The 24,228-nt window shown below is 33.6% G+C and overlaps 4 protein-coding genes and 1 long non-coding RNA gene across 5 annotated transcripts; 3 read left to right on the top strand and 2 right to left on the bottom strand.

The window, feature by feature from the left end:
* Positions 1 to 210: 210 nt before the first annotated feature.
* Positions 211 to 661, bottom strand: LOC108969823. The gene is made up of 2 exons (XR_001993427.1): positions 575 to 661; positions 211 to 509 (listed from the first exon to the last, which is right to left on the bottom strand). It is a non-coding gene; the product is annotated as an uncharacterized LOC108969823 (long non-coding RNA).
* Positions 662 to 1,606: 945 nt separating this feature from the next.
* Positions 1,607 to 16,070, top strand: LOC108969838 (broad-complex core protein isoforms 1/2/3/4/5). Its single transcript, XM_018934812.1, has 3 exons — positions 1,607 to 2,310; positions 9,755 to 10,642; positions 13,660 to 16,070. Exons 1-3 carry the CDS (start codon positions 2,106 to 2,108, stop codon positions 15,042 to 15,044), a joined length of 2,478 nt encoding a protein of 825 aa, XP_018790357.1. The 5' UTR covers positions 1,607 to 2,105; the 3' UTR covers positions 15,045 to 16,070.
* A 1,634-nt stretch (positions 16,071 to 17,704) lies between these two features.
* Positions 17,705 to 19,044, bottom strand: LOC108969837 (26S proteasome non-ATPase regulatory subunit 6). The gene has a single exon (XM_018934811.1). The coding sequence runs from the start codon at positions 18,932 to 18,934 to the stop codon at positions 17,765 to 17,767; it is 1,170 nt and encodes a 389-aa protein (XP_018790356.1). The 5' UTR covers positions 18,935 to 19,044; the 3' UTR covers positions 17,705 to 17,764.
* A 363-nt stretch (positions 19,045 to 19,407) lies between these two features.
* On the top strand, positions 19,408 to 21,405 carry LOC108969819 (AP-2 complex subunit mu). Its single transcript, XM_018934756.1, has 3 exons — positions 19,408 to 19,584; positions 19,644 to 20,082; positions 20,149 to 21,405. The coding sequence occupies exons 1-3, from the start codon at positions 19,408 to 19,410 to the stop codon at positions 20,844 to 20,846; spliced, it is 1,314 nt and encodes a 437-aa protein (XP_018790301.1). The 3' UTR covers positions 20,847 to 21,405.
* Positions 21,406 to 22,807: 1,402 nt separating this feature from the next.
* Positions 22,808 to 23,439, top strand: LOC108969810 (protein D2-like). Its single transcript, XM_018934744.1, has 3 exons — positions 22,808 to 22,908; positions 22,997 to 23,211; positions 23,327 to 23,439. The coding sequence occupies exons 1-3, from the start codon at positions 22,808 to 22,810 to the stop codon at positions 23,437 to 23,439; spliced, it is 429 nt and encodes a 142-aa protein (XP_018790289.1).
* The last annotated feature ends 789 nt before the right edge of the window (positions 23,440 to 24,228 follow it).

The following is a 24,228-nucleotide window of genomic DNA, read 5'->3' as shown; positions in this document are numbered from 1 at the left end:
TATATTGGAATTTTTACTTACTTATTTTTGCTTTTAATATAATTTTTTTAGTTTAACGAATACCATTACCTCTACATGTGTTATACCTAGTTATATACATATGTAAATGCACATATCTTAATGACTGTGAGTCAACCATATTATCATATATACATTATGTATATACAAAACCCATAATAGTATTTGATAAAATATATAAACCATGATGAATATTTGGAGAATCGCACTTATGTCCGAACATAACATAATTTATTTAATGTACTATTTATGTACATTTTAAATTTAGATTTTGCTACATACTTATATAAAGGCTTAAATTTAAACAATATCTTTCAAGCTTATCATCACGAATGCATAATTCCTTTAATCCTCCTCTAACGCCAAATTTGTGTTGCCGATATTTGTGCCGGGATTTCCAATTGTAGTAACCTCGGTAGCTGGGTAATCCCTTGAATTAGGTATACCATTAGCGGGTGGTACAGTTGGTAAGTCAACGGATTTCCTCGTACCTAAAAATGTAAATAATTGTACACAAATTTAAATTTTTAACATATTAAAAATTTGCCAAACTTACTGCAACAACCACCCATATTAAAATCGAAATAATTTTATAGGTTTCCAATCACTCACAACAGTTAATGATAAACTGAATGCTAAGAACCAATTTGATAACAGGTTCTATTACATATTGACAAAATAAAGAAAATGAAACCCCAAATGATAAGATTTGATAGTTCATTTATATTCACCCTATAAAAGGCTATACAACTAGTAAACGCTGTTAAAAAATAATTCGTGATTTTAATATTTTTTCCTAATCTTATGTTTTATGTGAAGAAAGAACACAACTCCATATAAGGATAAAGATGGTTATGCTTTTTAAAAGAATTTATAGCTTAAATCATTCTTTGGCAAAAATGTAAATTGTATATATTGACAAGATATGTGAACTCATATATTTTGACTGCTTTACCATACGAAGTATGTATAGAATTAATAAATGAAAATATATGTCTTCCCCTAAAATGTAAAATGACGTAACAACATTTTCAGAAATTTTCAGGGGAAAGAATGAAACACGTAATAAAATGGAACATGGGTGAAAGAGAATTTAAATAATAGTTAGAATTGGGTTATATGTGATAGAAGAACCTTAAAATGTTGAACATATGTACTTATATGTTTGTAATTTTAAGTAGTGGATCGAACTCAACGAAACACTCACTTTCGAATTTTTTGATCATACGTTATTTTGCATTTTAGGTGACAATATATTACTAGTCATTTTATAATCAGACATAACATTGCTCCTGAATTGATCGTAATAATTTGCGTTTATTGAAATGTTTTTGGTTTAACGTATTTATTGGTATTTTACACTTTATACATAAACAATAAAGTTGATTTAATTATTTAATAAACCGTATATATGCGCCTTTTATACCCAATTGTTCCAGGGTTGAAAATATATCGTATTATATATTTTAGTGTTAGCTTGCAACCCTAAATTTGTTTTCCCAGTTTCTTTTCACTTTGTACGTTCTTTGATTTGAAATGAAAATTCCATTCATTCATCGGTTTCAAATTAGTTTTGAGAAAGCTCTCGCTGATGAAAGTAATATTTATTTATATTAAAAATAGTATATGAAAGCGGCGAATTCTTAAGTGCAGTGAACAAAATATACAATAATTTGTTTTATAACAAGAGAATACCAATGTACGATAACCAAGTGTAGTACTGCGAGTCGGTTTTTTGTTTTGTTATTATTCCGCGGTTCTTGTTTTGCATTCATATCTGAGTATCTCCTCCTTTGTATCTTGTATCTAGACAATTCACATCATCCGTGTTTGACGTTTTCTTGTAAATGTCAATAAAGTGAAATTGTAAAAAATAAACGATAAGTGCAAAAGACTTTAAAATAGAAATTAACAAATAACACCAGGATCACGGTTTGCCTCCTGATTGGCGCAAATGTGCTAAAAGTTGATGAAAACAATTTTTCCTTGGACGAAAGAAAATAAGAGCCGACATTGTCATCTGAGAAAAAATCGATATAAATTAAATATTTTCCCAACCACTACTATTGTGGTTAGGAATTTCAGTAATGGATGACGAGTTTAAACTGTGCTGGAAGAATTTCCAGGATAATATAGCCAGTGGATTTCAGAATTTATATGATCGTGGAGATTTGGTTGATGTTACATTAGCTTGTGATGGAAAATTGTTGCATGCGCATAAAATTGTACTTGCAATTTGCAGTCCATATTTTCAAGAAATTTTCATAACCAATCCCTGCAAGCACCCAATAAGTAAGTAAACTATAATCATTTATTAAAGTATCATACAATAAGTATAAAATCATTGTTTTGCATTGCGTACAAATTATAAATATATTTTCTGCAGTACAAGCCAAAGAGCTATTGTTATGATATAATTTGAATGTTTGTACGTACTATATTTATATATGTACTCTATATAGTTTACTTAGCGCGTCCACTTACAAAACTATATTTTGAACGCATTCAAATTTATTCATTGGTGTCATAGCTCAAAAGTCGAACTAGGTATCTAATGTCCTCTATCGGCAGAAAAATGGCTTTCTTATTGAACTATATGTACAATTAGTACACAAAAATTGTTTATGCATGAAGCGCTTTTAAATTCTCAGCAGTTTCAATGAAGCGTTTTTTCTGGTTAATATTTAGTTAAATACTTGCTATATATCTAATGTGAGGTTTGCATATCTTACGATTCCCTTATTTCAAGCCAAGTATTATTGACGAAACGAAGTATTTGCTGGTGCTTAAAAAACTGCTATGTGCATCGACATTTTTATATTAAAATATTTTTCAATATTATTCAGTGTTATACATTTAGAAACTATCTTATTATTAAAATTACAATAACTAAATTTGCTGACAAAAAACAAAGACGTTGAAGTGCAATGAAAATGTGAGTATTTTACAAAAATGAAAAGAAGATCTATCTATCCTACGTTGTTGACTATTATCCTTGTTTTCTTATCGAGAGAGATAACGACTAAGTAACGGCAGTTTTAAGTTAATATCAAATGTTTGATGGCATCGAAAAACCTGTGGTACTCAGTTTCTCAGAATTTTATACAAAGCCTGTATATAAATTAAAATTCTGAAAATTAAATTTTCTTAACTAATAAAAAAAATTATGTAATATATAATATCGTGTTTGCATTAAAATTTTCTTTAAATATAAATAAGATGTGCTCTCGCTACGCCGTTTAAATTTATGTTAAGTATGTACAATGTATGTAGATGCCACAATTCCAATTGATTGTGATTTTTTTTAGTTTAACTTTACCTTTTTTTTATCAGCGATGACAACGACAAATGTTCCCATTTTACAACAGTAGCCATTCTTGCTTATGTCACAAGCAGCTATGATATAAATCAACTTTGGTAATAAATTTTTTAAAAGAACTCTAGTGAACAGTATGCGCTAGATAAATGTTCCAAATATAACACGCTTAAACGTATAGACGTACTTAATTTACTTAACTTACAGAGCTGTTTTGTTATTGGCGAAAAACCTGTATCAACGCCATAAATGAGTCCATGAACGTAGGTATGTACACATGCGCATACATATGTATGTAGCTTCCCACCTTGATAAAACTGATATTGCGGATAGTAGTTGTAAAAAGGCAATTTATACTTTTATAAACCGTTAGCTTTATGGTATCAATGCATATTTTGCTACCTTAATAAATCCAATGATTTTCACCAATAAATCCAGTGCAATAATATCGACAGACATTTATAATGGATAAGTAATACCAATACATAAATAAAGATAATGGAATACTGGTATTTAAACAACAAGGACATTCGATGACTTTTTGAAATTATTGGAAAAATAGTACCGCCAATTTCTTAATATACTAATAAATCGATTTGAATTATTAAAATAAATTATTATTTGGAATGGTTAATAGCTGAAGTAGTAACACTACTATTATAATTTGGAAATATCTTAATCTCACATTTAATCTACATATATGTACAATAGATTGCAATATCGTGACAAATAGAAGGATTTAACTGACATAACTTCTAGAAAGCAATATTAATCTAAAATCTGAGCATTGGATCCTATTGTATTCATATAGTCACATTTAAATATTTAGTTTTTAATATTTTAGGGCGCAAACAAAATATTTTTAAGTTAAAATAAAAATAATATAAAAAAATTAATCTGAGAACTTTTATTTGATTTGACCAAGATCACGCTTGATTGCTCTTAATTTGATTTTTTATGGATAGATAAATTTAATTTCAATGTGTCAGAAGATGGTTCTTTAGGAATATTTCCATTTATTGGATGAGATTATAAATATGTACAGATATTTTATTAAAAACATATCCTGGCAATTAAACCAAGAAATTACCAGATATTTCAAATATTTTAAATAATATACCATAAAGATTATTACTTTTTAATATTTCCGCCTTATATACATATATAATCTAACAGTGGCAACTGCAAATAAAACAAGCTAACATTATTGCTACTATAAATACTAAAATATTCAAACAAATACATAAATGTACGTACATACATATGTGTATGTCTGAGTACTTGATGTGCGTAAATGTTATTTACAAGTACGAATTGGATATCATATCGCTGCGCTACCCGTTTGCTTTATCAGATCGAAAAGCAATAAAAATTGTTTTATCTTTCAAGTAGTAGCAAAGGTGCTACTATTAGGAGTGTTTTGTATTTTCGCTTCTTCGAATTATTGTTACTGCACTCTCGTATTTCAAAGATAAAGAATATTAATATTACCAATAAATAACAAAATATTAGGAAAAAAACAACAACTCCAACAGAACGGGAGCACTCCATAAATCGCCACAAAAACATAACATATTAAAGGAAAAATGGAATAAAAACTATATATAAAAACTGTTTTATCTTATTATCGCGTCCAACAATCATTTATGATTGCACATACTGATATTAGCTTGCCACTTGTCCGGTTGGTTAATTGGTAAACTGTGTTTAATATGCCTGGTTTGTGTGTTTACATTGTATCCACTGACGATATGCATTCAAATACCGTCTGCTAACGGTGATTAGATCAGCATTGTCATACATTTGTATTAAACATTCATCACTTTATTCTATCAGATAAAAGATTATGTAGCAATGCCAACGTGAAATTCCTTTATCGACATAAGTAGTACATACATATCTCAAAAACTTAATAATCACATGCTCATTATCAGTAGAACAAAAAATGTAGCGGCTTCTCTCAACTTTTTACAACAAATATACTATACATAAGAGGATTTATCACTATCTGTCGAAAGGCGACCAAAATGTGAATAAATTTCTTCCAAAGTTTCACCTAGAAGGTCCATATTTATTTCTAACCGACTGCCAGATTTAAATTAATATAATAATAGTAAAAGTAACTTTCCGAAAATTAATTTCTGAAATTTTAGTTTGTCTCTTAAAATTTTTTTTTAACTTTTAAATTGCTGCAAAGTCTTCAGAACCATTAAAATTAATCTCGAAGTCTCTGACGGCTCTTTCTGGGTGTTCCAAACTTCTTGGAAGACTTAGTAAAATCTGTTAAAGTGTATAAAAAAGTCGTCTATATTAAGCATGATTTCCAACTAAATTTTCTTTGTCAAATGTAATGCGTTGGATAAGAATTAAATTTTTGGGTTGGTAGTTATCACATTACTGGAAATGTTACCACCTATCGGTTAAATATCTGGTTAACCAAGAAAACAGAAAGATCCGAAAAATTTCTATGAGCTTCTTACGGTCGAATTGATAAATGTAACCGAAAACTACGTGTACGTGGGATCGTTCATCCTTTTCCTACGCATGGGCTTATGAAAAGGCCGTTGTGTATAAGGTATTTGTCGAATGTATTGGAGTTTTGGCCAGGACACCTAAACATTTTTTCGATTTATTAAAAAGTTTTCTGTGTTAATATTAAAAACAGAAAACCTCTGCATTGATTTCCACTATCGATCTCTTTTTTTTGGTCGACTCAAAATTTTATGAGGTCGTTGCAACTTTGGCTATCGCATGGTACACTGGCCACTGTAAGCTGAATGGGCATCTGTACAAAATGGGCCTATCAGCTTGCGCCAACTGCCGGTTCAGTGACAGGGAGCCTGAAACTCCGGAGCATCTGCTGATCGAATGCACAGCAGTCTGTATTCGCAGAGCCAAGGCCCTTGGAGTTCCATTTCCAGATAGGGATCGCATTGCCTCGCTAGCGCCTAGCAGCCTACTGGACTTCATYAATGGGCTGGGGCTAAGTGAGGCAATGTAAGGAAGGAGAGGGCACAATAGACCAAAGGTCGCAGTGCATTCCTCATTATCATTCATTCAACTTTGGCTATATAAAAATAGTAAGATTCACTTTACACATATTTACTTGCTTATTTAAATGTTCTCACATACACACTTGCTTCAAATTTTTAAATGATAGCAGATTGGGTACTTAATTTTCTACAGCGTTGTACAACTCGAATTTATCTGCTTGAATGGTCGAGATAACAAATTATATTTTTTTGCTCTGCCACAAGGAAAGGCTTACAATAAAACATATGCAGATATGTATGTAACATATGTGTACACCTTGCTATATCATTACCAAAGCTTTGCCCTCTTCTGATTCGATAAATTTTTATCGTAATCAGGAGAAAATATCTTAACGATTTTCTATTGGTCGTGCCTATTATGAATGCTGAAATTACAGAAAAATAAGGTAACACCCTCCACGGTGTTAGTAGTCTTGAAATTTATATTTTTTAAGGATAACAATGACTGTGTAATACTTTTTTAATTAGAATTAAATGGATGTGTATTTGAAATATTATATTTTATGTTCTTCGTCGTGATCAAATCTTGAATATGTTTATATATGTATGTATATAAGTCTAGTTAAACATCTAGACTGCTTGAGTCTAAAATTTTGATTTAAAATGCTTTGGAACCTTTTTGAAGAATTTAACAATTAAATACTACCGTGTTTTTCTCGAAACTTTGCTTTCGGAGTCGGTGAGTCCGTGAGGAAAATTTCTGAACCGAACGATTTGAAATTTTCACACTACCTTTATACATATATTGGTCAAAAAATCATCGAAAGAATAAGAGTTTTGTTAATAATACCGCCAAAACCACTTTTTTTTGTTAAAAATAAGAATTGTGAGAAGTGTTTCAATTATTACCTGCATGAAATGCCTTCTAAAAAAATTCCATCTAATTAAAATATTTTGTAAAATGTTCAAAATTGCGTATCAAGTTAAAAATATTTATCCATATTTTTATAATTAGTTATTACATTTTTCTGTCGCTGTTTCATGCTAGCAGTCGAATATATTAATATTTCAAAGTTGTTGTTGAATTTATGTCAGATATATTCACGTACATTTGTATGTGCGTATGCATAAATAAATTAAGAATAATATAAATGCATAATGACCATAAATAGAGACATGTATATGTATGTGTACTTACATATGTACATACAAACATACATATATTAGGTACAAAGTATAAGCTCGCAATAATAGAACCTATTTAGTATTTGTCTCTATATACATGTGTTCATATTCTTAACATTCAATGAGTTTAAAAAGCGAACATTTATGAAAAATTCCAATAATTTGGATCATTATTCCGTACAACATGCGATTATCTACGAGGATTTATCGCATTTTCGATGAACTTTAATCAAAGTTTATCATAACAAATATGGATTATTGGAAGACGCTTCGCGACTGCCCAATCGCTGACAGACATAAGTTGGGTACATAAAAACATCTGTACATACATATGTATGTCACAAGTCCCTTATTTTCTTATTGTAAATATATATGTTTGTATAATCAGATTTATATATGTACATATAAAGCTACGCTTTATTAACACAAGCGAAGAACACAGCTTAATATCAGTACTCTGATTTCTGAGATGAAATGCGGAACTAACATTATGTTCTATAAAATATTTGTGTCATCAGAGAATAAGCGGGGCTGATCAGTGATCCTCCTAATGAGCGGACGAAGCTTGCCGGCGATATAATATTAGGCATATTATTGTTCACATCAGCATACCTACATATGTATGTACATACTGGCAAGCATGTGTATGACTCGTAAGTATTGGTGCTGTATCGTGCTAGAGATGCTTCAAAAAATTTAGACACGCTCGAGTCATGCATTGACTTTTACACAGTCATTAAAAAAAAAAAACAAATTTTGGAGCAAACAAATAAAAAGTTGACCTGTTCATACATTCATATGCCTAAACATACATACAAGTATAAGTATTAAATGAGAAATACATATCTCCGTTTTGTAGTTGGTTGATATTACTTATAGACTGGGTACTAATGGCGGAGGATTTTCGTTTCGTGCACTCATACATACTTACAAGCGCTTATTCGCTCATAGATATGACTGCGCCAAGTGGATCATCAGCGTTCGAATGTATGGCTTGTTAGTTGGGTTGGAGGTCGTGTAGGGTAGAAGTGTGCGGTTATTTCGTGATTATTGAGAACAAGAGATAATATTGTTTTTAAGTAGATGTTGGCGCTGGTTGGTTGGTTTAGCTGTCTCATTCACAGCAGCGACATCGGTTATTTCCATCGTAATGAAAACGGCTACTGCAGTTGTTATGGGATACATGTACTTACAACAAATATACTATCTATCTACATATTGAAATACATGCATACATTCGTACATCGCAGCGTTGTTTTTAAGATTTTAGCTCTTATCGAAAAGTTTTATGTATTGATTTAGTATTTAAACATCTCATATGCTGATAACATCTTCTCAGTATATTTGACCTCTTTCATTTTTACAGTTATGAAATCATGAAAACTCATACGAGAAACAGTAAACGTAAGCATCTAAATTAATCCATACAATTTTTGTTTGTATGTATATACATATGGAGAGTAAGTACTAATCGTTGCTCCCCTTTTTGATTTCTAAAATGTTCATATGCAAACGCACGATATTTAACTGTACTTACTCGAAGGCTTATGACAACAGTCCGAAGCATTTATGCGTTCATGCTTATTATCTATGCATCTATGGTGAACCTAATATTTAATACTATATTAAGTAGTAGTAATATATAATACTATATTAAGTAGAGTGTGACAATTCTTTGTTTGAAATTAGTTAGAGGTTTTACACAGATATTACAATTTGAAATGAAAAGTATAAATTGTATCCGGAGTGTTCGGGTCAATCTGAAGCTCAATTAGTGCACTTTTGACATTCAATTTAGTTTTTGGATTGTTTTTTATGTTTTCGTCTTTACAAAATCAGTTATGTATTATTGCGTCAATGCAGTGCCCCGACAGCACTAATCAGACATAGAATTTTGTCCTAAATTTTCAAGTTGATCCGAGTAATGGTTTCGGAGATGCAGTCTTGAGAATTTGTGCGCTCGAGGCTAGCTATGCTAAGTGCGCCGTCTTTAAACGCATTTTTTTTCGAAGCTGTGTTTTTGAAGTCGGCTTAAGTTTTTGAGAGAACTACTCAACCAATCTTCGTGAAGTTTTACACAGGTCTTTTCTTTTAAATGAGTAATTTCACATTGGCATAAGGAAACCACCCAACCCCATTTCTCCCCTTATCTTATTACATACATAATTTGTGAATATATATTCATATCATATTTTTCCGCCATCTTCTACAGAAAATATTTTTCTTTTATATTTCTTTGTAGTTATACTAAAAGATGTCACCTTCAATATTATGTGCGAATTACTGGAATTCATGTACCAGGGTGTGGTGAATGTCAAGCACACGGAATTACAGTCTTTCATGAAAATTGGTCAATTGCTACAAATCAAAGGTCTTGCCACAAATGCCTCATCAGCAGCAGGTAATACAACGACGGATAAATCTGCCAGTCAAACACACAATGCTGATGAAGCGAGCAACGCATGCGTAGATGCTGATAATAATGGTAGTGGGACCGCAGCAAAAACAGGTTTAAACCGTGCGGCCAGTGGAAATGATGATGCGAATGGCACTGATGGGCTATCAAGTGTGAAAGTGTCCAATCCTATTTCGGTGAAATCTCATTCACCCGCATCGTCACCATCACCTATGAGTTTTGCCGAATCAACTGCTAATGCTAATCAGCAAAACTTCAAAAGCTCACCGGAGAGTAATTTACCGTTGCATCCGAATTATCATGCGGCTTCAAGTCTCAAGCGGCATGCAGATTTAAATAATGACGCCCTTTCGATTTACTCGCGTAAACAATTCCGTCGCTCGATAGCTTCAGCCGATCACAATACCGATCATAGTGACAGTGCCGATGCGGATGCTGAATCTGATTATTTCCTACCGTCTCTTCCACATTTAGCTTCTAACTCATCGGCTGCGGCGGCAGCTGCGGCTTTTAGAGGCAGCTTTAATCCTGCTGCCTTCGGGTTTGATTACAATTTATACAAAAATAGCAGTGCTGGCGGTGCAAGCGGCGTTGGCGGTGCTTGTGGTGGCAACACGCCTGGTGGTGGTAGTAGTGGCCCAGAGTATCCAAATGATTTGCATATTCCCAGTGACTATTCAAAGAACTTCGCAAACCATGTTGATATTCCACCAAGTATGTATCGAATGTTATTGTTTTTTCTATCCAAAAAATTGTATTTTTCTACGCATGCCTACTATTGTCGCCATATTATCACATTACCATACACTGCTATAAAATTTTAAGCTAACATACTTATTTTATTGATATGTAGTTATAGTTCATCCAATCTTATTTGTTGCTTTTTTTATGTTGCATTGTCCTTTTAAGCTTTGTTTTACTTGCATGTACATACATACATACTTATGTATATACTATAGTAACTGTACTAATATTAAAATAGTATTTATTTGTGTAAATACATAGTTCGCTGTCTCTTCTCTGCTCTGCGTTAGCGAGTATTAATATTCAGAAATTTAGAAAAAAAATTAGTAATATTTATCACCAGACTAACTGAAATATGCCAAATATTTAGTCTGCAGTCAATCTAACCTCCGCTGTATCCCTTAATATTGAAATCAAAGTCCTATCGAGGTACTTCTACCTTTTCATAGTGAGGTAATTGGTCTATTTTTAGAAGCTCAAAGGTAACCATATTTGAATGGTATTATAACTATATTTATCAACATAATGCTTCTTGAAAAAGGCTGAATTAATCAAAATCGTGTAGGTATATGTTTTGTCTTTTAACTTATCGAATTTTAGAGTATAATAAGATAATAATTTAGTTGTTGGATCATAGTGTTTTTCAGGATATTTTTTGGTTATATCTTTTTTGTTTATAATATAAATTTGCTTCATAAGTTTGTACAATAAAAAAGATTTATTAATAAAAAATACTTTTCGTAACTTACGATTCTGGTTTGTAAACATCCTTAAGGACAAATCACATCGAGTTTCTGAAAATCGGCCAAATTCTTTCTTTTCTTAACATTTTTTATTTCGAATCAAACATATGTATATATAATACTTGCATATAATATACTATATGTACTGCAACCTTATTTAGAATGTCTAGTGCTGTTTTGATCCGTGAACGGCTTCCCAAAGATGAGCAATGTGATCTAATAATATGTATATTCTACATTTGTGTTATATATCATTAATTACACTCTGTAACCTATTGTACATAGCAAACAACGAGCTAGCTTTGGGCAATAAGCTTGTAGAAATTTCGCTTTATTGGTGGCGGATAAGATAAAACACCTCCTAGCTTCATTTAGCACATTTGCTCATAGCAATTATTATGAAATTGTTTAAAGGTAACTGAATTTAGATGACATGTATTGAATGAAAAATTAAAGCACGTTGAACTTAAATTAGAAGTAAATTCTTCATTCATATTGTCTGTGCTAAGTCATTAACCCATGAAATTTGAGCTAATGAATTCTATCAAAACCGAGTTCTATGGTTTTTGTTGAACAAGATATCTTCACGAAATTTGACAGAGTTTAATGTCTAAGTCAACTTTAAATCTCCAAAGTATTCAGATTGGATCACTAGATCACTAAGAACTCAGATTTACTTATATATATAAATGCACCTGTGAAGGGTGTTGTAAGTAGTTTCGATGTAAATGAAATTAGCGATTTTTCTTTTTATACCCTCAACATTTTCTTTTATACCCTGCCTGCCTGTGTCCAAAAAATAAGGTGACATTGTTTTTATTTTGAAAATTCTTCCAAATCAATTTCATCCCCTTCAAGGTAATTCCCACTAGATGTAGTACATTATGCCAACGAATTTTCCAACCTTCGAAACACTGGTTGTAGTCACTTTCCAGGATGGCCTTCAGTTCCGTCTTCGCTGCGGCTTAAATATCATATAAAAACGGTGTCCCTGGAGCGGTCTTTAGAACTTGGTGAACAGCCAAAAGTCGCACGGCGCCAGATCAGGTGAATACGGTGGTTGCGGAACGATATGGGTTGAGTTTTTGGCGAAATGATCATTTAATGCAAATTCTTTGCTCAACAAATTTCGACATCGCAAAAAACGAAAAACTAACTTTTAGCAGCTCACAAAACGACACGTATCTCAAACACTAATGAATATTTTGACATGAAATTTGACATAAATGTGACTGACAGTACTACCAAACTAAAAAAAAGAAATAATTCGCAAAATCCTTCGACGCGCGCAATTCAAATTCAAATATCACCTTATTTTTTGGGCACCTCAGTTTTAAAAACATCTGAAATTTTACACCTGTCCTTTCCTAACCAAGAAGAACGGCCGATATCGGACCTCTATAGCATATAGCTTCTATACAAACATCAATCAGAATCATATACTTGTATTTTTTTATTTAATATCTTCATGAAATTAATCATGGGTTATTATCTAAGGCAATGGTGCAGTCTGCGAAGAGAGATCGGATCACTATAGCATATACATAGCTGTAAACTGAAAGGAATATTTTGTATTTGTGAAAGGTTTTATAGTTTCGGACTGAAGTGAAGTTAACAGTTTTTCTTTGTTTTACAGCTATTTTATCTTGCCTGTCTATAATTTGGCAACATTTTCATTGTATTTGATTCATAACTATGGAATATTAAAAATTAGACATTTAAAAGAAATATTAAATAACCACAACGCTGTACATATTATGCATATACTTACAACTTTAACTTTGTACATACATACCGACATATGTGTACTTATATAAATATGTATGTACCGCACATTCAGACACCCCGCACTATCTTCTTTAGCTAAATTTACTGATTTATTTTATAAATACTTACATTTTTGCTATTTTGACTATTATACGCTGTTCTCTGTAAATAATTCACTTTGAATCCTTTAAAAGCACAAACGACTTAATCCAATATTAGTGCCAAACTAAAGCAAAAACAATTTCACGTTCAGTTTCCTCATATTACTACAAATACTTTTATGTAATATGATTATATATCCGAATGATATTAACATATTACGTATTTACTTTATCTTTGGCCATTTACTTTGCCGATTCGCCGAATGCGCTCTGCTTGTGTGCAAACAACTTGGGCGGCAACAACATTGACCATGTTCGCAACTTTACCTCGTGATCCGCAACAAATGGTACATATGTATGCATGCGCTTGCTGTAGACAGCAGCAATGTGGTGATGCTCTCATCGACGTCACTGTTGCACGGTAGCTGCGTCTTTAATCGCAACAACACCGTAGCCACACAGCAAGGTATGAAAACGTATTGGCTCTGCAAGTCCTATCGCATAAGCATGTGCCGAGCGCGCTGCATAACCCATCAAGGGCGCGTTATATCCGCAACTGGTGTTCATAATCATCCGCCACATATGCGTGGAAGTGGTCCTGGTGGTGGCATGAGCAACAATGGAGGAGGCAACAGTAATGCAAGCGGTAGTGGGAATGGAGTAGGCTTTCCCATCGATGTTAATGCACAGCAATCATCTTCTGTGGCAACCTCTAACACGTCAGCAATAAATTTGAACTCTATTAATATCCCCGGTGTATTGTTGCCAGGCGGTGGTAATTCAGCAGCAAATGTGAGTACCACCACTGGTGTACGACTACATCATACAACGGCAAGCGGTGCCATTGGTACGACGATGTATCAACAACATAATTCTATGCATAATTCCCCGGCGCAACAATTGCAGCTGCACCATCAGCAACAACAGCTGCAACATCAGCAACATCAATTGCATGCAGTGGGTGGTTCATCGTCACCACCACCCGTGTCGGCGGGCTTGATGGGCAACGCACATCTACACGGACACTCTACTCCATCGGCAACTAGTCTACTAATGTCACATCACTCGGCGCCTGACAATGGCAGCATGGCCGGCAACGTACATCATCATCACCATCACCAGCATCATACAATTGGTGGCTCAGGAAACGGTGGCATTGGCGGTGCCGGTGGATCGCAAAATTTGCACTCGAACAGCGTTATACAGAATATATTGCATAGCGCGAATGCATCGAATGCCATGCACCATCATCACCATACGCAATTGCCACACATGTCGCATTTGTCGCATCATCAACATCACCAACAACACGAACCCCATTTGGAAATAACACCACTGATGCAATCACCACCGCTGCCGCCGCCCCCACCGCTGCATCTGCAAAGTCCATCTAATCAGAGTAATCAGTCACAGCATGGTAGCGGTGGTGCTAATTCGCTTAGCTCGCCAATAACAACAACACCAGCCTCCGTTCCCAGTGGTAGTGCGCTCAAATCACCAGCGCGAACGAATCTCAGCGACGAGGCGATTTGTGCGTCTGAGGCGCAATCCCATTCAGCTCATTCTACGCGTCTCAGTGAACAACATCAACATATGCTGAGCCATGGGACCACCTTATCACCATCTGAAATAAATTCAAACACCGCCGTATCATCCCATTCAACAGATGGAGCGAATGAGTCACAACATCAAGCGCATGTCATCGACTCCATAACGATATCACCAGGGGAAGGACATAGTTTCAAAATGGAAGATATGTAACTGTTAAAAAATTGTGTTAACAGAAAACGCTTTTATGACTCAGCGTATTGCGTTCGAAACGCACAGTCCAACTCCTTCCCTTTATTATAATTATTACATACATACAAGCCAATGGATAAATTAAAAATTTGTTAGTTTAAGTAAAAAAATGTTTGCAAATGTTGTAAATAGTATGAGAGAGAACGGTGAGTAAAAGATGTAACATGAAAAATCACGTTGCCACGACACCCGGGTCTATGTAACCGGAACCGGAATTTTTATCTGGCCAGGATTGTCAACTCGCAACATTTCTCCATTTCTTCTGCACTACGCTAACAACAATAACAATGTAACGGTAAAACAAACGATGTGTAGTTGGTAAGTGAAAAATATGCAGTCACGTCGGAAAGGAGTTCGTTGTGAATTGCGGCTATTTAGTGTGTAATAATATTGAGACTTAATAATCATACATAATTAAATTATAGAACTGTTATATATATTATACTTAAAAGTCTGAAGGTTTCTAAATTCATATATCATGATATATATATGTATGTATGTAGGTTGAATTGAGTTAGCAGCAATACCTACCCTATTTAAACAGATGAGAAATTATTCATTACATCTATTGAAATCGGTTTTGTGCTTACAATAACAATAATATTTTATTAGCTATAGTTATTTAATTCATAAATCTCAATTTAAATAAGTAGAAAGTTTACAAAATTTTAAGTTAATGAATTCGAAGGTTATGTTATTGTCGTCTATAACATCTGTATGTACATATATGTATGTATATGGATTAGAGCAGAATTGCGTGTGCATAAATATTTTACGGATCGTTCTGAACAACTTTGCCTAAATCCGGTTTCGAGACAGCGATTTTTAAGAGAAGTATATGTGATTTTATAGAAAATGCTTCTGAGGACCACAAAGGAATTCGAAAATGTTACCATTAACGAATTTTGGACTACATCTCGTTTAAAGTTTTATTCAATTGAAATTAATGTTTTCCTATACTTTTTTTTAATTAAAATATAAAGTTTAGTCGCGTTATTATTTTAAACACAATTAAATCAGTCGCTTTTATATAAGTTATTTTGTGTTTTACTCATTAAACGTAATAAATTAAAGATTATAGTTATAAATTAGTAATATGTTATAGTTTATTCGTGCTTCAAAAAAACAAAAAAACTGAAGTCCGAAAAAAATTAAAAAAAAGTTTAGTGGTAAGTTCCGGGTGGCCGCAGGTATATGTTTTGATGTATAAGAGTTGTTTTTTCATACTTTTACATATCCGTATATAAACTCACTTTGCAATATTTTAATACCCACATGGAGTGAATTCGTCCACCCATCACACGTTCTATTGCATGTTTCGGGAGCCGTTATATCTACATACGTAAGTTCAGAGCAAAAATAACTGTAATAGGTGAACCAAACTTATAACTTGGACGTTTATGATGGTGTAACCCATGTATATACATACATAAAACAATCATTTTGGAGAGTTAACCATGTGTTTGTCCATGGAATGATTAAATTTCACACCATTTTAACGAAATCATCATATTTGCTAGCTTAACAAGAATACATTTTCATGCATACATACACACGTACAATTTGTGAAATAACAAACGAAAAGTTCATATAAAAATTTTAAATCTGTCTTTAATTGCATAATTTTTATCTATGATATAGTTGCTCCTGGTGAGCACTGGTTTCATGGCAAATTGGAGTTTATGCTGAGCCAACGTGGAAAGCCCCTTCTGGTACATGACGGTCACACATTTGGCATCCAATACGTGCGCAAGGATAAGAAGTATTGGCAATGTAATTTATCACGAAAATTCAATTGTAAGGCACGTGTCACCACCACTGATACGGGCGAGATAATTGTAACCAACAACGAACATTGTCACACTGAAATACGCCAGCATTTACGCAAAGATTATCAACGAAATAAAGTAATGATGAATGCATTACTAAACCTTAGCACAAACATTAGGCGTCAAAGCACTAATGGGAACAACACCAACAATTTAAATAACTTAAGCAATTTTACAGCACTAGCTACTCATGGTACCAGTTTACTCAATGCAGCAGCTACAGCAGCGGCTATGAGTGGGCACGGTAGCGCTAGTCTGCAGAGCTTTCGAAACGAATGTTTAGAGCAACAGCAGCAGCACCATACTCCTGGTGTTGTGGATTTTACAAAAGACAGGGGCACGAACTCACCTCCTCGGATAACTCCTAACATACACACTCAACCTATAATAGATGAGCATGTAGACATATCTAGACCATTGGACTGTGGTTTTCGACAATCTACGACGACTACCGTGCCAAATGATCTTGAGAAAGAAATCAATAGTCGCGACAACAGCTATAACGGTGCAACGTGGAAGTGCAAAAACGAAATTGGAGATTCCTGAAATAGATGTACACGGTCAAAACTATTTTTAAGACAAAAGCAAGCATGCACTTTCATTTCAACAATTTTCGCCATATTTAGGGAGATTGCACTGATTTTTAAAAATACTCGTACTTGTTACAATCAATGTACAACAGCCAAATCCAAAGAATTTGTATCTACCTATTTTTTGATAATATAATACAATTTTATGACAATATACAATATTAAGTTACACGTTTTTAAAAACTTTTTCTAATAAAATACATTTTGGGGAAACGATTTGATTTTATTACTCATTTCCAAATATACAAATACGTTTACTATTTTAAATATTAATTACGCGACTCAGTTTCTGAATACGGTTGAGTAACAGATCACCTTGTTTAATTGTGGCCTGATATTGCCAGTTTTTGTTGTCGGGGCGATTGGTTTCGACGATACCGCCGACACGGTCCACCTTTGCATGCAGTCGTCCAGCAGCAATAAATCGTGACAGTTCTTGATCTATATAGTCTATATCCACTCCGAATGCCTCAGCCATGTATTGCAATGTTAATGAACGATAGGACTCGAGCAGTTGCGTGTATGCTAGGATGCGCATTTCGCGTACATAATAGCGATAGTGCGGATTTGCTAGGTAGTCACTACGTAATACTAATTCTACATCAGCCAAGTGTTTGAAGAATTCGGCATAATGACAGTTGTATAGAGCAAAGAGATATTCTTTTACATCTGGTAGGCCATGAAGTACCTCCTGAATTTCAGCGCCTTTGACAACTTTATCACGCAATTCATTACGTGGTAAAGAAATCATTGCTACATATACAGTGTAGCGAACAAAAGTTGGATAATCCATCAGTTCGTAGGAGGTGAATGTGCTTACGGTATCCAAGAAGAAATTAGCAGCTGCTTTAAAATCACGCACTGCGACCGAGTATATTCCTTGATACACCTTTAATCGATTACGGCGATCCCAATCGCCACCTTCCTCAATAAGATATTTTGCCTTATCAATGTTGCGTGTAATTAAATCGTGGTCCAAGTAAAAGAGACCAAGACGGATAAGGTGAAATATTATATCTAAACGATGTCCAAGTGAAACCGTTTTTTCATATGTTTTACGGAAGGCAGTTTCGGCAGCAGTTTTGTCACCAATTCGACACAAAAATTCAGATTTCTTCAAATTTGCTTCTCGCACCTCCATTTCACCCAAATTCTTTTCGGCATCCTCTATAGCGTCATCCAATTTAATTAATTCTAGACGGTTTTGTTCACGCATACGAGCAAGCAGATCTTTGTCAACTGGCCAATTAAGTTCCAAACAAATATGTTCATACCAAGGAGCCATGTTATCAGCGCGAACTGCTTCTAGTAATTTTGCTTTTAGGGCAGCGTCTTGTTTATGCTCCGGTAAAGACAATAGAAACTTGTATTGAGCTAATTCGAGTTTTGGGTTTTTTTCCAAACCTTCTTCTTCCAAGTTTTCGACAGGCATTTTTATTTAGCAATAATTAAAAGACAGAATCCTTAACTCACAAATCAATGTGCCAATATCACACTAAAAATATTTTTTTGTTATTCAAGCCGCAAAGTCATGCACAGGAAAGTTGGTTGTGGTTGCATGGAAGTGTTCACGTCACATTCTTATTTAAATCATTTTTGAATATCGTTCATTTATTAGAATAATTTCTGAATTTGTCTGAAATTGAAGCATTTTAGTCATATTTAAATTTTAAGGTAAGAAATAAACTTAATCTAGGATTAATTTAGTAATAAATAATTTTAAAGAAAAAGTATATTTGTCAAATGCAACTATCTGGTGTGAAACGAATTTGGTGACAGCTGTCAAGTGTATTGAAAAGAGGGTGTTGATCGATAATCGCTGAAAGTGAAAAATTAATAAACTTATCTTTAATTGGGCGTATTGTGTTAATTGATTGTACTAAATAAATAAGTTCTTTATTAGAAATGATTGGTGGATTATTTGTATATAACCACAAGGGAGAGGTATTAATTAGTCGTGTGTATCGAGATGATATTGGTCGTAATGCAGTTGATGCTTTTCGTGTCAACGTCATCCATGCAAGACAGCAAGTTCGTTCCCCGGTAACAAATATCGCACGTACCAGCTTTTTTCATATTAAGGTATATGTTATAAAATAAGTTTATAATGACTATTTCATTGCAACAAGTACTCTTTTTAGCGTGCTAATATCTGGTTGGCTGCAGTCACGAAACAAAATGTGAATGCAGCAATGGTATTTGAATTCCTATTGAAAATTATAGAAGTTATGCAGTCATACTTTGGTAAAATTTCGGAAGAAAATATTAAGAACAACTTTGTTCTAATATATGAACTACTCGACGAGATTCTCGACTTTGGCTATCCGCAGAACACGGACTCGGGCACGCTGAAGACGTTCATCACGCAACAGGGTATAAAATCGGCTACTAAGGAGGAACAAATGCAAATCACCTCACAAGTGACCGGTCAAATCGGCTGGCGACGTGAAGGAATAAAATACCGTCGCAATGAACTTTTCCTCGACGTGTTGGAGTACGTGAATCTGCTGATGAGTCCCCAGGGGCAAGTGCTCTCTGCCCATGTAGCTGGAAAAGTCGTTATGAAGTCGTATCTTTCGGGTATGTTTTGTTTCTTAAAAATAAAGTTATGGTAATATAAATATATTTTTATTTGTATAAAAACAGGAATGCCTGAATGTAAGTTTGGTATCAACGATAAAATAGTTATGGAATCCAAAGGACGCGGTATCGGTGGGAACTCTGAAGCGGAAACTTCGCGTTCTGGCAAACCTGTTGTCGTCATCGATGATTGTCAGTTTCATCAATGTGTTAAATTGAGCAAATTCGAAACGGAACATTCCATTAGTTTTATACCACCTGATGGAGAATTTGAACTTATGCGCTATCGTACCACAAAAGATATTTCGTTGCCATTCCGAGTAATTCCACTTGTACGTGAAGTTGGCCGAACTAAAATGGAAGTAAAAGTAGTGCTCAAATCGAATTTCAAACCCTCGCTACTGGGTCAGAAAATTGAAGTAAAAATTCCCACACCACTCAATACTTCTGGTGTTCAGTTGATTTGTTTGAAAGGCAAAGCTAAATATAAAGCCTCGGATAATGCAATTGTTTGGAAGATCAAACGTATGGCCGGCATGAAGGAAACTCAACTTTCAGCAGAAATCGAATTACTAGAAACAGATACAAAGAAAAAATGGACACGCCCACCCATTTCAATGAATTTTGAAGTACCATTCGCACCTTCTGGCTTTAAAGTACGTTATTTAAAAGTCTTTGAGCCAAAGCTCAATTACTCTGACCACGATGTAGTAAAATGGGTACGCTACATTGGTCGCAGTGGGCTTTATGAAACTCGCTGTTAAGCAGTTTATTGATAAAGTCGGGTAGAGGAATAATAATTTTTCCGATTGGTATTCCCGAATAAATTGTACACATTATATTCCACACTAGTTCTATAATGTATATTCATCATTACCTACACAAATATATGCATGTTATTATTTAATCACAACTGCTATTATATCTTTGTATATTCCTCAATTTTATACCATTTATAATTAAAATTTTCTCAATTATTAACGTTATCTGCTTAGGCGTTCTAATTTACAAACATTTTTTGTAAATGGAGGACTGAATTTTTTTTTTTAATTTTGTTTATCCATTTAAATATAATTGAAAATATTGCAGAAAAGCCAAACAGGATATGCTCCTCAAAAGAATACTGTTAAAAGATTATTAAGTTAATAATAAGGACGTATAAGTATATAAATTTTAATATAACAAAGTTAAATTCGGTCTGAAAGAGGAGCATTAAAAATTTGTGTTGGAGCATCTACTCAAATATTATATATGTATGTATTAGTCAATTTGTGTAAACCTGCAAATAATTGTCTAAACTGTTAGAAAACAATTAACGTAACTTTTCATCTCTCTGTTGTATAAGCATAAACATATATGTAGGTTAATAAAATCATTCAAATACACACATCTCGAACATATAGAAATATTATAATTATGTTAAAAGTGTTGAATTGATAGTTATGACAAATAAATATTAAATATTATTCAAAAATAGTTGAATTATGTATCTACCTATGTTTTGTGTCTACGCATTTTAATTCTTAGCCGCCTTGTATATTTCCGACAATTTTTCCTAGAGTCTTTTCCTTTTTTATAAATAATATCAAAGGATGCAATTGTTAAATGAAAATTGAAGACATTTGATCATTTTCGTCATATTGATAAACAAATTAAGATATTAAGAGAGAGCTAGTCTTTAAAGGTGAGTTAGATAAATCATATTTCCGGGAGTGAGAATTAAAACATGACCTATTTCCACAAAAAAAAAATTGAAAATTGTTCTATTCAGGATTTTCACTAAGAAAATTATGCCAAGCATTTCCCTTCGTCTAGTAAAAGTCGATTTATGAGTTTCAAACGACTAGTGCTTCTATCGAAAATAATAACTTGACGGAATAGATTTGGTAGCCAGGTTAACCGTACCACAGAGCCATATTCCAATATAGACCTAATCAAAGTTGTAAAAAGAGTTTTAGAGACATACGAATGTATAAATTCTTTAGATCATGAATACTAAAATAAAATGAAGTAATTAGATAGGGAGTTGCTATCCCAAATCAATAAAGCTAAAGTTATTCCGTTAATAATTTGCATCAGAGTATCTTCAGATATCAGACGTTGTGTTCTATTATAAAGGAGGTACACGTTGAAGAAATCGTGGCGAAAAGCCAAGAAGATTAAATTTTTGTATGAGGATCGAGACATTCGTATACTTATGTTCCCTAAAACTTTATAGTACACGGTTCATGAATTTAAGCAGCGTTCAATGGTTAACCTAAATTCACTTTTATGACAGTTCCCATATATCATGACAAAGTAAAATATATCTGAGACTATTTTCGGGGAAGCATGGGGGTTCAACAGTAATTAACAGTAATGGATACAATTTTCAAATATCCGTTTAGGTTTACTTCTCATGCATAGCCCGTATGTGGTGATGCCAAAAAGAGATAAAATCAATTCAATACTACCCTTATACCTAAATAGGTATTACACCAGCATCGAACTTAGCTCCTACTTATATGTTTATTCATAGAATAAATATAATATAATACATAATTGCATTTTTTGACTACCATACATATATATCCATAGAGAGTTAAAGTCATACTCTACTAGTAGTAGTTAATAGTACATATATACTGTTATTAGACTAGCATAATTTGGAGTGATTTACCAAAATTTTTTAAAAATATACTCATGCACTGATTTAAGTAGTAGTTATGAGAGTTTTGTTATAATGATGTTCAGTCATATTCAAGTAGTAAGCAGTGGAGGTGGACGCAAAATGGATTCAAGTGGTATAATTCCAGACGTCATTGACACCAGTCTTGAAGGTCTAGTGCAGGTGACTACAAACGTTTATTACTAATAAGCCAATAAAAAAAAAAATTGGTACAGGTTAATTAAAGTAAAATCTGGCCCCACTCAGTTGGGACGTGGAAGATAACGCTCTGTATACTTTGTTTATGGTAGACCCCGATTCAATTAATCGGGAATTTTTACGCTGGCAGGTAATTAATATTGCAGGCAATAAAATAGCTGAAGATCAAACTATTGCGGAATACAGGGGGTCTGGTCCACCAGAGGGCAGTTTCTTACACCGTTATGTTTTCTTAGTTTTCAAACAGCCGGGAAAGATTCAAAGTACAAAATTCATTTGGAAAACGTAGGTAAAATATTAAACCTACAGTTTTTATATATACTACTTGAGTATATAATTTGGACCGTTTTGTTTTTTTATATACATATGTGTGTCAAGGTCGCGTTAGAACGAAGACAAGAGATAATTTGGGTGAGCCGTTCGCTGGAAACTTTTATCATGCGCAATACGATGAATATGTGCGGATATTAAAATCACAAATGATTAACTAATTGAAAAAACAAATAATTATAAAATATGTGTTGTTTATTGTATTTATATATGTACACATGTATATATATACTACATTACATTACACTATATACTTTTATAATAAATTATTCAACACAAGAAAATAGCATTTACGATTATAAGAATCCAAAAGACTGAACTTGAGGTATGCATACTAGATATTGGTACTACGGGAAAATTAATTTTCAATACCTAAATCGAACATTACAAATTTTCGGGATTGAGAAATGGCAAGTGTTAATCTATAGGAGACTGTAGCCTTCTGAAGGGTAATGTAGATACTTGCTGCAACATCACTATTTCTCCACTAAACTTAGGAAACGTGCTGTTTTTACGGGGTCGGATCATAAAGGAGGAGTGTTAGATGATTTTATTGGGAATGCCATTTCCTGGTAAGAAGTCGGTGAAGGTGTTAATGATTGATGGTTAAGGTAATGTGTGAAGGTTGTAGTTACAAGGCCTTAAATGTCTTCACTGCTGGGGACAGTTATCGGTCGATAAGACTCTTTTTGTTGACAAGTTCCCAGATCTCAGTAGTGGGTCCACTTTTCCTACTTTCACACGTCAATTATTTGAAGAGTAGTCAATAACAGGTTGAGGACCTTAGTTAGGTATTTTACTCTCGTTTCGCCTTGCCGGTGACACTCTAAAACTCCTCAACGGTGAAAGTTAGTGGTGCACATTAGTTTGGCATTTTACGCAGCCGTCGGCTTTGCCGATTGAAGGAAATAATGTGAACTGACGTTTGAAATATCTCGCGCGTTTAGAGA

The sequence above is a fragment of the Bactrocera latifrons genome, unplaced genomic scaffold, assembly GCF_001853355.1.
Source record: "Bactrocera latifrons isolate USDA-ARS-PBARC rearing strain unplaced genomic scaffold, ASM185335v1 scaffold_267, whole genome shotgun sequence".
Lineage (NCBI taxonomy): Eukaryota > Metazoa > Arthropoda > Insecta > Diptera > Tephritidae > Bactrocera > Bactrocera latifrons.
The sequence above is the reverse complement of the archived record's forward strand: the minus strand, read 5'-3'. Positions and strand labels throughout refer to the sequence as shown.